Source organism: Monodelphis domestica, chromosome 2 (assembly GCF_027887165.1).
Source record: "Monodelphis domestica isolate mMonDom1 chromosome 2, mMonDom1.pri, whole genome shotgun sequence".
Classification (NCBI taxonomy): Eukaryota; Metazoa; Chordata; class Mammalia; order Didelphimorphia; family Didelphidae; genus Monodelphis; species Monodelphis domestica.
The window spans coordinates 35,734,400-35,749,320 of record NC_077228.1 but is presented as its reverse complement, the minus strand read 5'-3'; the positions used below and the strand labels follow the sequence as shown (position 1 = coordinate 35,749,320).

At 39.7% G+C, this 14,921-nt stretch overlaps 1 protein-coding gene and 1 long non-coding RNA gene across 6 annotated transcripts in view; one reads left to right on the top strand and one right to left on the bottom strand.

Annotated features, from left to right (window-relative positions):
- Window positions 1-4,552: 4,552 nt before the first annotated feature.
- Window positions 4,553-9,529, bottom strand: LOC130457070 (uncharacterized). The gene is made up of 3 exons (XR_008916062.1): window positions 9,123-9,529; window positions 7,239-7,313; window positions 4,553-6,922 (listed from the first exon to the last, which is right to left on the bottom strand). It is a non-coding gene; the product is annotated as an uncharacterized LOC130457070 (long non-coding RNA).
- The window catches only part of BTBD8 (BTB domain containing 8), a 161,762-nt gene continuing 152,115 nt past the window's right edge, over window positions 5,275-14,921 (top strand). The window contains exons 1-3 of one of the 5 annotated variants that reach the window (XM_007480323.3): window positions 5,275-6,792; window positions 7,618-7,784; window positions 13,098-13,295. In XM_007480323.3, the coding sequence (XP_007480385.3) occupies window positions 5,275-6,792; window positions 7,618-7,784; window positions 13,098-13,295 (1,883 nt within the window). The other 4 variants (XM_056815354.1, XM_056815355.1, XM_056815357.1 and 1 more) reach the window with 4 other exon arrangements.

Sequence of the window (14,921 nt, the reverse complement as noted above, 5' to 3'; positions counted from 1 at the left end):
TGCAATGTTCTCTATCTCTTGCTTGGCCTTGAATTCCTTCCTTTTCCAAAGATCTGACAGGCATACTATTCTATCCTCACCTAATTTATTTATGATTTCAATCTTTATATTTGTCATTTACCCATTTTGAATTTATCTTGGTATAGGGTATAAGATATTGATCTAAACCTAATTCTTCTCATACTGTTTTCCAATTTTCCCTGTAGTTTTTCTCAAATAGTGAGTTTTTGTTCCAAAAGCTAAGATGGGGTTTTCTTTTCTTTTCTTTTAAACCCTTACCTGCTATCTTGGAATAATACTAAGTATTTAAGGGAGAAGAACGCTAAGGGCTAGGCAATTGGGATTAAGTGATGCAGGATAACACAGCTAGGAAGTATCTGAAGTTAGGTTTGGGCACAGGACCACCCATCTTCAGGCCTGGCTTTCTATTCCACCTAGTTGCCCCCATTTTGGGGTTTTCTTGGCAAAGATCCTGGAGTACTTTGGCATTTCCTTCTCCAGTGTGCCCCCATTTTACAGATGAGAAACTAAGGCAAATGGGGTTAAGTGATTTGCCCCAGGGTCACACCACTAAGAAGTATCTGGGATCAAGTTTGAACTTAGGTCTTCTGGTCTCCAGGCCTAGTTGTCTATTTCCTATGCCCTGTCATAGGATTAGAGAAGGGCAAATAGCACAAAACCTTTCCCCAAAAATCATAGATTCTCGATATGGAAGGAAACTTCAGAATCATGTATTCCAACCCCTTCTTTTACGAACAGGAAACAGATTCAGAGAAATTATGGCCTTGCCTGAGGTCAAAGGAGTACTTAGGGACTCAACAAGAATCTGAATCAGGGACATTAATTCTATCAGTTACATCATGCTGCATCTCAGGTAGAGATTTGTCAAAACTTGACATTGATTCCTGTATACTTCTAGAAAGGATTATTAAAAGGATAATTCCCAAGCTTACATTGACAGAAGGACAAAAGAATAATCATTGACATTTGGAACGAATTGTCTTCTCTTTCTTAAAATCTTTATATTTATGGGATAGGATCAAAGTGGATCAAGCTCCAGGTCTGGAGATGGGAGGGCCCAGATTCAAATCTGGACTCAGACATATCTTAGCTGTGAGACCCTGGGTAAGGCACTTAACCCCCAATGCCTAGCCCTTACATTGGAACCTATTCTTAGTAACCATTTCAAGATAAAATTTAAGCTATTTTTTTTAAACTTTATATAAATGGGCAGAGAGCTTTATGTGCATGTTGGCAAATTTTCAGATGCCCATTCTCACACAATGAACCAAGTATAGTTGAATGGCCTTTGGAATTATTTTAAAAATCATTACTTTAAATATCATATTGATATTTGGGCAGCATTTTTTAACATCTGGGCTAAAAACTCTTAAAAATCAGTCTTCCAAAATAGCTCGTCATACTTGTTTTCTCATTTAATGTGATCTTTAAAGGACTCAAAATGATTGATGTTGGAGCTCTGTTAAATAAGCTTTGATTTAAGAGTTTCTTCTGTATTACCTCTCAATAAAAGGGTTCCTTAGACACCTTAAATCTAGGTTGAATTTTTTTTCTTTCCTAGAAATGTAAGTTCTGGAAGACACTTTTTCCCCACAAAATAAGAGTTTCATCCACATTAAAAATTCATTAATTTTATCTATCTACTTTGCTTAGATGTTTTCTTCAAAACATCAGAGCATTTAGATAGATTCCTGTACTCTGGCTGCCTCTAATACTTTAAGCATCAAGAAATTTTTCTTAGAAAAAAATTAAATTTAAATCAAATTTAAAAAACTAAGAAAAATAATAAAGAAATTTTGCTTAGTTCTTAAAGTGATCAAACTCTTTGCATATTGGTTTCATCATCTAAGTCATTTGTACTTTATTTCACTACCTTAAACAAACTTGAAGCTTGGGACTGAGTTGATAAGAGGGATACATTTTCTTTTCTTTTTAAATTTTTTTCAGTAACATATAGAAATGATTTTTGAAAATTTCTTTTTGACATTTTAAAATTCAGATTTTATCCTTTCCTACCCCCCCCCCCCCAACCCTGGGAGGTGAATAGTCTGATATAGGTTATAACTGTACTTTCATGTAATACATATTTCTATTTTGCTCACATCTTGATAGAAGACACATATCAAACATAAAATAGAAATCTCATGAAGGATATATAATGGAAGATGGCATGTTTTGATCTGCATTCAGATTCCAAGTTTCTTCCTTGGCTATAGGTGGCTTTTTCTTCACCAGTTCCTTGGAGTTATGTTAGAGACTTGCTTTGCTGATAGTGGTTTAGTCTTTCACAATTGATCATTGTAATATTTCTGTCACTGAGAATAATGTTCTTCTGGTTCTGCTCCCTTCACTTTGCATCAGTTCATGTAAGTCTTTCCAGGTTTTTCTGAACTTATCCTGTTCATCATTCCTTATGGCCCAATAGTATTCCATTACAACCACATACCACAACTTGTTTATACAAAGCCCAAGTGAAGAACACTACTTCAGTTTCCAAATCTTTGCCACTACAAAAAGAATTGCTAAAAATATTCTGGTAGGTTCTTTGAGGGAGACATTTTCAATTGCAATTTGCAGTCCATACAGCTAAAATATGCTCCATTTCTGTAATATGTTCTTTGTGGTTGTTTACAAACTACAAAAAGCTGATGCAACTTTGTCTTTTTCTTTTGTTTCACCTGCAGGTTTTATATTATTCCTTGATTCAGGAATTCCAACATTGTCTAGTTTTAGAGTTCTTATGAACATGTTTATGCCATTCAAATACATCAGATTCCTGTTCTGATATAATAATAAGCCTCTTATTTTTTGCACTGTTAGTGTTTCCATAAGAAGTATTTTTCCTTCATTCAACTTTATCAAGGGCTGTCTTAAAAAATTATAAATTGTCAGAAATAATGGTATGTAACAGTATATCACATCTACACCTGAGAAAGGGAAGTAGCGATGGACAATATGTTATGTTAAAACCATTGATTAGCTTGTGTGTGTGTGCCATTAAATATTGGTCCATACTGAATGCAACCTGGTATCATTTTATGATTCATGTTACATCAGAATTCACATTTTTTTAATTCATGTCCATCATGATCTAGATGTAAAGAAAAGAGAAGAGGTATTCAGGACAAAACCTTGGGGAGGAAGTAATATTATAAGTATTTACTAACATGTTTAGGGCAGTTGGGTCCCTGATGAAGATCTAGCAAAGGAGATTGAGATAAGAAAGAGGAGAATGAGAGCAGTAGCATGAAAACCTAGAGAAAAGAGAGTATCAAGGAGAAGTTAATCAATAACAGTGATAGCAAACTCAAGTAGAAATGGGGCTACTCTACCATGAAAATTCCTACAAGCTGCATATTGACAGAAACCAACACATTAATAGTAGCTGTGTACTATTTTTTTAAAATTTATTTTGTTGAATATTTTCCAATTATAATTTAATCTGGCTCTGCTGCTCTTGGGAGTGTTGAGGGCAGAGCAATACCAAGCAATGTGTTTGACAATTTTCAGCAATAGTATGGAAGGCTACAGAGAGGTCAAGAGGTTTAAGACTGAGAAAAGGTCATTAGATTTGATAGTAAAGAAATCTTTGGAAACCCTAGAGATGGTCATTTCATTGTTAAATGTTGAAGACAGTTTCCATGGCAGAGAATTAAGAGTGATAGAACAAGTGGAAGCACTCATTGTAGACCACCTTCTCCTGAAGAGGAGAGATATAGGACAACAGATAGGAGAGGGATGGTTGGATCAAGATTTTTGGAGTATGGGAAGACATGGATGTGTTTATAGGCTATAGGGAAGCAGCCAATAGACAGGTTTAAACAGGGACTTAGAGATTGGACCTGTAATTTCATTGATATAGGGAGCTCCCAGGTAAAGAAATTCTCTCTCTGCCAGTGCAAGTTGGCACTTCCTCTATACCTTCTCATCTAGAGAGTTGCTCAGAACTCTAAGGGGTTGAGTTTTTCTCAGTGTCATATAATAAGAGGTAGGATTTATTCCCTATTCTAGATGGATAAAATTTAAATCAGAGGTTCTTGGCCTGGAGTCTGTGAACCTGAATTTAAAAAATATATTTTAGTACCTATATTTCAAGAAATTAATTTCTTTTGTAATCCTATATGTTTTATTTGCTTCAAGACTCATGTGTTGTGAGGGCTGTCCTCAAACAAGTAGCATAGAAATATCCTTGTTTGGTTCAAAGGGAGGCAGAACAAACATCTTTGTCCCATCACTCTTCCCCAAAAGAGCTTTTAATTTTGGTCAGGAGGAGAAGCAGGCTGGGTTGGAAGCCACTTTTCCCTCCTCAGAGAGAGGGTACCAGGCTAGAATTATATCTATTTGCTGCCCTAAGTATTGTTATTCTAGGGTGTGTGATCAGAATCAATCCACCTTTGAATTGCTATTTCATTATTTGAGGGAAAGACGCCCCTCCCCCATCCAAGCTCTTTATCCAAGGCTTGACCCCTTCACTCCAAGTATCAATTCTACAAAGAACTTTGCTGAAAACAAAAACAAATTGAAAGCAAAATGGAAATCAGAGAAGGTCTATATCTAGGAAAATACATATGCCAGATAAACAAAGTGAAGGAGCTGGCCCATTAGGATCTCATCCAAGGAGAAATTTCCCAAAGTCTGATGTAAAAAGCTAGGAAAGGAACATGGTGGAGGCTGCTTCTCATGTCTTCCGGGAATCTTTTCCATCAGTAATCTGAAGTGGGATAGCCTCTTTCTTTTATCCCTCTGGAAGCTGGAATCCAGAAGTGCCCCCAAGCAACTGAGAGGTTAAAGAGAACCTATAGCTAGCAGCCTTGCCTTCTCTGCTCTTAGTTTGGAGAGTAACATCCATATCAATGGGTTTGGGACTGGCGTAACATATTGCGTGTGACTTTAAGGGATAAAGGGGCTTCGGCAGACTGCCAAAAAGGTGTTCCTGACACGACAAAGTTAGGAGCCCCTGTTTCAGATGGAGTAAATATTTTATGTTCCGAGGAAGCCATCTTTTTGCAGAAAGGGAAGTCTCTCTACAGAGGGGGCGGTCTCTCAACGGTGGGGGCGGACCCTCTGACAACGGGGGCGGGGTCACCAGAGTGGTCTGCGCCTGCGCAGATGCAGGTGAGCAGGTCGGGCTTGCATAGTGTAGAGGGATGTAGAGAAGGTTCCAGAGCGGGTTGGAAGGGCTAAGGTCAGGCTGGTTGCCCCATGGTGTTTTGAGTCCCTGAGCCTCCCGACTTGGCCACTCCTGGCTAAGCCATGAAGAGCAGTCCTCGCCTGATCAGTGTGGAGCGGAGCCAGTCATCAGTGAACCTGCGGTTCCAACTCCTGCAGGCCTTTCGCGAGCACTCCATGTATCCTCCTCCCGTGGAGAACCCCTTCTTGAAGAAGAGGAACTACAGCTGGTGGCATTGGGTCTCCATCGGTCTGGGTAGTGTGCTGTTACTGCCTCTGCGCATCCTTCTCCTGCTCCTGATGACCATTATTGCGTGGCCATTGACCCTTGCGGTCACCGCCTTCTACCCTAAAAAACAGAGCCAGCCCTTACCGAGATGGAGGCGGCGGCTCACCAACCCTCTGGTGCTGGTGATGTCGCGCTCCCTTTTCTTCATTTTGGGCTTCCTGGTAAAGGTGAAGGGGGAGCGCGCCACCCCCAGCGAGGCGCCCATCTTTGTGGTCGCTCCGCATTCCTCCTTCTTTGATAACTTTGTCTGGGTCTTCACCGGCCTGCCATCCATTGTGTTGCGGATGGAGACCGCCAGCATCCCGTTGTTTGGCAGGATAGTGCTGATTGGCCAGCCCTTGCTCGTGTCCTGCTCGGACCCAGATTCCAGGAAGAACATCATTAATGAAATTAAAAAACGAGCCACTTCCTCAGGGGAATGGCCTCAGATCCTGATTTTCCCTGAAGCCACCTGCACCAACCGCACGTGTCTGATTACTTTCAAACCAGGAGCCTTCCTTCCTGGAGTCCCAGTGCAGCCAGTATTGCTTCAGTACCCCAATGAAGTGGACACGGTGACCTGGACGTGGCAGGGCTATTCTGCTCCCACACTGGCACTGCTAACCCTCACACGTCTGTTCACAAAGATGGAATTGGAGTTCATGCCTGTTTACGTCCCTGACAATGAAGAGAAAAAAGATCCTTCCCTTTTTGCCAGAAGGGTACGGAATGTCATGGCCAATGCCCTACAATTGCCAGTCACAGATCATACCTTTGAAGATTGTAGACTGATGATTTCAGCAGGAAAGCTGACCTTGCCTATGGAAACTGGCTTGGTGGCATTTACAAAAATTACCCAGAAGATGCAATTGGATTGGGATACTATCAGAAAACATTTGATTGAATATACGTTGATTGCATCTAGCTCAAAAGGAGGCACCATTGGAATCGAAGAGTTTGCTAGTTATTTAATGCTTCCAGTTTCAGATTCCCTGAAGCAACTATTTGGACTCTTTGACAGGAACCATGATGGTACTATAGACTTTAGAGAATATGTTATTGGGCTCTCAGTCCTATGCAACCCAGCCAACCCAGAAGAACTTGTAAAGTTGGCTTTTAAGCTTTTTGACATTGATGAGGATGGCTATATAACAGAGGAAGAATTTGCCAGAATTCTAGAGGCATCTTTTGGTGTGAGAAACCTTGAAGTTTCAGCTCTCTTCCAGGAAATAGCCAAAGAAAATCCAAAGCACGTTTCCTATTTTGAATTTAAAAGTTTTGCTCTGAAGCATCCACAATATGCCAGATTGTTTAGTACTTTCTTAGAAATCCAGGCAAGCCACGTGTTTTCATGCCCAAAAGGCATTAAATTTACAGGATCAGGTACAAATAGCATAGTCCCGGTTTTAAATCACAGGGTCCTGAAATCAGATAGTACAGTCTCCCCTGAAAATATTGATGAACCTTGTCCAGACAAAAAAAACAATTAAAAACTCATTTTCATTGGGAAAAACTAGAGCTTTTACATTAGTCTATACAGGTATTGATTGATACTTAAATTGTGCTTGTAGAATAGTTTATTTGGGCCTTTTGTTACCAATTTTTTCATAAGAAGGTCTAATGATTGCTATAATACATCTTGGGAATAGACAAATTAAGAAGCAGATTTACAAAATATGTTCATAGCATATTTAAGTTTTGAGTAGTTCCTGAAATCTGAGTGGAGGAGCACTGAATGAAGTATCCCAACCCCACCCCCAATATACATTGGCAGACTTACCTTAAGATTATTTACTTTACAGTAAGAACTTCCCCAGGATTCTTCAAGCCAGAGGGGCCTCAATAGATAGGCTTTCTACTTCAGAGCATAAAATAAAAACAGAAAGCTATAATTTAAATTTGCTGAAACAGGTTCATATTCCATAAGGCTACGCCTTCTGTCATTACTAAGTGATAGAATAGGGAACACAAACTTAGACTTGGGTTTACAGAGGGGAGAGGCCTTGCATACTGATAAAAGCCTTGTGTACTTTGATAATGACAATATTTGCCTAATGCATCATTACCAATGAAGTTACTGAAAATAGTGCAAGTGTGCTAGAAGCAGGCATCCATAATGGACTGATAAAAAGGCTTTGCTTATTTTCATTTGTTTTTAGAAGAATCGGAAAGCTGACAGTCAAAACTGCTTAAAGGAGAAGTCATCATACAAGGTTCAACAGCCAATTTTACACATCATAAGCTGCAGAGACATTTGTGCTAAATTTGAACCCCATCAATTCGACAAAAACAAAACTGCCACAAGTGAGAGGACTGCTAAAAACAGGTTAATATATGGCACCTACTCAAAAGGTTATAATGTTCTTTTCCACTCAATGAAAATTCATTAAGCACATCTTTTAAGAAGTCAGATTATGGTTGTAGTATTCTTTAAGGGAGCATTTTGTCTAAATTTGATTGATGAGTGTCATGAAACACATACCAAGAGTTAGGTCCTAGGACCAACTGAAGTAAGGTGATAGCATCTTTTGTCTTTAGCTTTCTCTTCATTCTATTCAACTCTTTGCTTCTACCCTCCTCCAATTCAGTTGTGCAGTGCCTTTATGATTTCTCTCTTTCCCGGTCTAATAACCTGATAGAATCCTTAATACTTGAGCCTAAGGCTAATAAGGATCATATTCATTTAATAGAGAATAAAATCTTCAAAAGAATGAAATCTCATCGGTAGATCTCCTTGGGGTCCCCCCACCTTGGGCATTTATTCCTATTCCCTTCAATTTATGCCACATGAATTTATTTTACCTTAAAATAGGATTAGTTCTGGTCACAGAAATTAACCCTATTCTTAAGGCCCAGTTCTGCTATTCTCCAGAGCTCCAGACTATAACCCAGTTGCCCCTTCTGAGCTGACAGGAAAACAGGCTGTAGGCCTCAGGAGTAGGGATGGGGAGGATTCTGTCTCTAAGATTTATTGTATTAGTTACATTAAAATCTGGCCATGCCTGATATTTTTTCTTTCATATACCTAACTTAGATTTGAACTTTATTTTCAATTTGAAATAGGGTATTTCAAAAGTATTTCTAAGTTGTACTAAAATCTGAATGGGCATTATAGTTCAAGTTTTGCATTTTGGGCCTTCAGTTTTATTTTGTAACAATGTAGAAAGTGTATTTCCTTTTATATACCTATTTAGGTGTAATGTTTTCATTTCCTGCCCAAACCAATTATAAATGTTTTTGAATTAATATTTAATCATTTATTTGGATTAATATTTAGTACTTTCAGTCAGAGAACAAGGATTTAAGTTCCAAATGTGTGCTAGACCCCGAGGATATAAAGACATGTGAAAATACCCTTAAATTGGGGCTTCCGTTTTTTATTTACCCAGTACCTCTTTCCTTCATTATCACAAAAACCTAATAATTAACTATATGGTTTCATTTTCCAGAATCAAAGACTCATTTGGAATATTTTACTGGGAGAGAAAGCCCTTTCTTGGTCAATTTAATAGGTGGTGCTTAACCTTGGTCTCCTTATGAAGCTGGCTCCTAAACCATTACACCCGTGCAATTTTCAGATGCCAGAAAGTTCTCATTACATTACAGTGCGTAGTTGTCGGTGAAGGAAACTTAACTTGCTGTTTTTTTCGCCCTCTCCACTGACCTTTTCCCCTGGGAAGTCAACAGATTAAAAACCTAGCATTCTTTAAATGATACGGGTTCCGTGGCAATTTCCCTCTCCCATCAGACCCTTCTGTCCTCTAGTCCTCCTCACTCTTTAGAAACTTTACAAGACTTGGCTACTCCAAGTGCCCCCTGCACACTGCCTTCTTTGTGATCCACGAGGGAGACTACAATTCTAGGGTTCCACGGTCGGGCAGGAATGATTCTTGGGGATGATTAAAACAGGAAGGCATCACCGGACTGACTTGGGCTGCACTCTTTTATTCTGGGGAGCTCCTGCTTTATTTTAACGCCTTCACTAGAGTTCCCCGTCAGCTAAACAGTCGGAGGAAGCACGTGCAGACTCCTCCCTATCCCGGAGAGGCAGGGAGAACAGCCCCGAGGCACGCGCCTCCCCGGCCAGCTAACGGAAACGATTTAAGCGACGACCAATAGGGAGACGCTCTTGCTCGGGTCCCACCCCCCGAGCCCCGCCGCTCGCGGCAAAGGTAAACAGAGTTAATACGCTTGCGCCCGAGGGAAGAGTCACGGGAAGCTGCAGTGGGGGACTTCTGGGGGCCCTCGAGGTCTTTGTCCCGGCCCGCTTAGAATAAGGGTGCATCTACAAATAGTAACCCTGTCGGACGCTTACCTCGCTCGCTACGGGGAGCGTCTACACCGCGGAGGCAGAGGCATCCCGGGGTCTGGTTGGAACCGCCCTCTTTCTTCAGACTGCCAAGGTGCAGGCGTGCGGCCCGGCATCATGGCCCGATGCGGGGCTAGCTGCACGGGCTCGCAGGGGCCCCAGGGGGTCTGCAAGAAGGGGGTGGCGGAGCGTCGCCGGCTGCGGGCTCTGGTTTCGGAACAGCTGAGCCAGGATCTCCTCAGGTAGGAGGCGTCGGGAGGCCCTGTCTAGAGCATGCGCCCTGGGGTAGCCGCGGACCCTAGTCTGCTGGCAGCTCCAGGTTCCCTCCTCCCTCGACTCCTCCTGGCCTTGGGCCTTCGTCTCTCGGGTTGGTTTCTGAGGTGCACGAACTGGAAAGGCTTCCAAATGAGGTGTTAAAGTAAGGGGAGAGCCACGCGCACCGACCTCCTAGGGCGACGCTCGAGGGAAGTAAGGCTGGCGCGGGCCGCCTGTGGGGACGCCGGGAGGCGCCCCGCCCCTACCTTTAGGTCTGCGGGTAGGTGCCGCGCCCTGGGAAGCCCAAGGGGGTCACCTGGGGACCAATGGCCCGGGTTGACCCGCTGTGGGCGGGAAAGGATCGGCCTTCCCCTACTCCCCGGCGCTGGGACTTTGAGTTTGTCTTTTTCATCTAATCCCTGCCAGAGTCTGAGTTGAGCACCCAAGCTGTGTGTAGCGAAGGAAGAGTTTTTGTGGGTGAAGTAAAGAAAGAAAGTCTCCGGGGCCCCAGTGCGGGGCCTTCTTTTCGTCTTGGAAACCTAAAGCTGTATGCAAGTGACGGCATGGAAAAGTCTTTGGTGTAAAACACATTGTAAAAAAAAAAATCAGGCTTTTATGTTGATTCCTATGCCAGGGAAGATGTTTTAAGTTTGCAGTGTTTCAAATACGGGCTCATTTGCTCCTCCTTGCCTCTGAGAGGTAGGCGCTGTTATTAGCCCCATTTTATAGATGAAGCCGTGGCAGACTGGTTAAGTGTTTAAGGCTGGATCTGATTTTGCATGTTTCCGACTCGGGTTCTGGGGCAGCTTCTTCAGGACTAGGTGAAGGACTTTGGAACTTGGTTAGAGTCAAGAGGATAGACTTTGAGGTCCTGCCACTAGTTAGTAGATGATAGGAAAGTCACCTAATTTCATTCACTTACAACCCTGAAATTTTGTATGTATATAGCATATAGCACAGGGCTTTATTGAACCCTTAATAATGTTTTTCTGATTATTGATTTGGTACTGTCTGAGGCACAGAAAGGGATGGATAACTGGACTTGCTGTTCTGTCCCTTTAAAAGTCTCATTGTGTGTAAATTAAATGTCTAACGAGTTTCATAAGGCTATGTTAGCTCAAAAACTGATTTTAAAAAAGTAATAAAACTGCTATATGTTTACCGTTATGATTTTCCTGCCCACCCAGAAAAGGTTATATAAAGCTACCGTTAAAGAAAGTTAGCTTTTTGTTACTGAAAAAGTAAATGGAATATTTAAGGTTTATGTGATTTCCTGAGTGATCAGAATTTGTAAAACTATAAAAGTAATGTCTAACCTTTTGGAGTCAGTGCCCCCCACCCCCCAGACAGAGTGCCAACCTGCCCCTTATCCCTCACAGGGGAAGGGAAAAGTGCCCCTGTTGGGCTACTGGGCAGAGGGTGGGTGGGTGGGTGAAGTGAGGAATGTCTTCTGTGAGTAAAGAGAGGGGGAGGGGAGTGCCCTGAGCACTCTGCTCCCCTCCAGAGAGCTGCCCCCTCCCCCACATGCACTCTCATTGGACTGCTGGGCGGAGGGGCTGGGAATGTCAAAAAATGTCTTCGACCTGCTGGGGAGGGGGAGAGGAGCGGAGCGGCTCCCTCTGCCTTTCTAGTAATGAACTGGGGGTGGGGTGGGGATGGGGAAGAGAGGTGGGAGGCCAGCTAGTGTCCACAGAGAGTGCTCTGTGTACCATCTTTGGCACCCATGGCATTGGTTTACCATCACTGCTATAAAAGATGCTTACAGCATTTATCCTGTAAAAAATAGGCTTCCCTTATAATGGATAGCTTCATTCTCCAGTTGCTACTATGCTTTATTAGGATGGGGGGATATTTTGTGTTATTGCAATACTGAAGTCCATTGAGAATATTCAGTTTTATAAAGAGAATATAGTACTATAAAGAATATTTGATATTTATATAATGAATTCATTCAACAGACATTTATTGGACACCTATTGTAAGGTAAAAAAGTTTACTGATATAATAGGAGTCCATTAGAACACTGGTTTTGGAAATAGATAGTGATGGTACATTAGAATAGTTTATTTGATCCTCAGTATAACCAAACCTGTGAAGTGGCAAAATACTTTTGTAATGAGATTAAATTCTAATTTACAGTTAACATCACAGTGGCACTTCTGCAGCAAAGGAAAAGAATGAGACTTCAGATTTGTTATTGTATTTTTTTTTTAAAACCCTTACCTTCCATCTTGGAGTCAATTGATTCCAAGGCAGAAGAGTGGTAAGGGCTAGGCAATGGGGGTCAAGTGACTTGCCCAGGGTCACACAGCTAGGAAGTGGCTGAGGCCAGATTTGAAATCAGGACCTCCTGTTTCTAGGCCTGACTCTCAATCCACTGAGCTATCCAGCTGCCCCCTGTTATTGTATTCTTTAATGAGTCTTTAATTTCAAATACAGTTTTTAACATTTAAAAATTAGACTTTTAAATCTGGAAAATTCATTGTTAGTGTTCCTTTTTTTTCCCCTTTGAATTAGTTTATTTAGTCAGTTTAGAACATTATTCCTTGGTTGCAATTACTGTTCCTTTACTAAACCATGTTGTTTATAATCTCATTTAAATCATTGGACCTTTAAGACCTTTTTTAAAATTTGACTTCAATGCATTTTTCTTTTTCAATTTCAGTGTGACTTTAGCTGAGTATTATTATTATTACTATGATAACACTTTTGAGATTGAAATCTTTAAGAAGTTGTAATTTTGTCATCAGGAGTACAAAATTTGGAGATAACAGAAGGAATTTAAACTTAAGCAGAAAATGGCAATGTTTGTGACTAATGATACTCATTAGTTTCAGTGGAATTATCTTTGCATATTCTGAGGTGAAAATTTAAATTCCTAAGAAACATTGTGCCAAGTATCTACAGCTGAATTAAATAGAAATAATTCACCTTTGGATTAATATGTTTTTATATATTGGGTTGAAAATGTAGTTTTATGTGTTGTCTTTTGTGAAAGAAAAATAAGACTTTAAGACCAATATTTGACATAGAAAGTTTAAAAAGTAATCAAATTGTGATTTCTATCCTTAACAGGCTCCTAAGAGAAGAAATCCATACAGATGTCACTTTTTGTATAGGTCCTACACTGTTCAAAGCTCACAAAGCTGTGCTTTTGGCAAGGATTCCAGACTTCTACTTTCACACTGTGGGAAAAACATTAAATAATTGGGAGAACCATATCCCTGTTGCTGTAGAGAACTTTGAACCTTCAGAATTTAGAACATTTTTACAGTAAGTATGTTTTCTCAACCTCTTTCATTTTATACTTTGGTTTAATTTCATATTTGTTAAGTCTTATTTACATAAATAAATGTCAAGTTACTTTAATGTAAAAAGCAAGGCTTGATATGTTTTCTTACACCTGTAATTTTTGATAAACTAATTTTTTCCTTGGGATTTATAGATTTAAGCTTAAAATTAAGCATGTATAGAAATATGAAATTATAGCCAATTTTTTTCTTTGTAGTTTGTATGAAACTGACTTAGAAAAGAATATTTAAGAAGTGAGTATAACTAGAATGACCTTTAGCAGTTTCAGTGACTTCATAATCTTTTTTTTTTAACTGACTCTAAAGAACACACTTTAAATAATGTTTAGAGACTTCTGCATGGAAATCCTAAAGACTTTAAAAATAATTGATCAGTAAATACGATACTTTATTTTCTCAGTGAATTCAGTTAACTGAAAATATCACTTACTCCTAATTTTCTCCCATTTTCCTGAAAAGCATGGAAATTAATTTGGTTCTAGAGATGCTTTCCTCCTCTTCCCCTCAATAAATAACAGATATGGAACTGAAACTTCTTTTGTCATTTGTTTTTCAAAGTATTATTTGGCAAACCTTACTTTTTATTTATTCAGTAAAAATAGCATTTGTGTGTGATTTATGCTTTTGTGTGATTTTTAGGGTCTTGAAGAAACTATAGCATTTAGTTACTATTTATGGTTGTCTGCTTCTTTTTATCAACATTCCAGTGTCTTTAGTGATCTCTTTTGATAAATAGACTTAAACTATGTAGTAACCCAAATTCTTGCTCTTTACCTTGAATTCTTGAGTTGGTCAACTTTCCAATGAGATTTGTAAGTGTGAGGGAATCCATATTTTCTTGTTACTTTTTAGATTTTTGTCTCTGAAGTTCGCATAAAAATAGGCCAAGAGTTACTTAAACCTTTCCCATGTGTAAGAATAACATGACAAATTGCATTTTTTTAACAACAGCCTAAAATCTGATTTTAAGAAATTATTTTTCAGGTTTATATGCTAGGAAACATTGTAGTCTTTATGCCAGTTCATTTTAAAATTTAGAGCCAAATATTTTCATTTTAAAACTTGCTTTTAATTTATATATGCTATTAGGCCATTCATAAACTAAACTAATAATTAATATTATTTCAGATTCCTGAAAGCAGGAGGTTTCAGGTTAAAAGGAATTGTTAAGAGGCCGAGAAAATAGCATAGCTTTTTATTTTTAATTCTTTTTTTTTTTTGCTTTAGCTGTTAAAATCTAACAAATTTAAATCTGTATGAGTTTTTGTGGATTTCATCATACTGTCTAAAGAGCCTTGGGTCAGATTTGATTGGAATAATTGGAATTCTCAAGAGGTATTTATTAATTTTAAGTTACTTTATTAATTAACTGCTTAAGTCAATATAAACTGACCTACAATCCTTATGTCTTGCAGGGCAAAAGTGAGAGGGAACTCCTTTTGCTCAGGGCAATATATACCCCCTGAGACCTCACCACCTTGTCCTTCCCCTAGACATCCTAAGACATCTCTGATTGGTAAATTGCCACTGAGGAGGTAGACTTAAGAGATTCAGATTCCTCCTTTATTACTTCATCACTGGAAGAGGC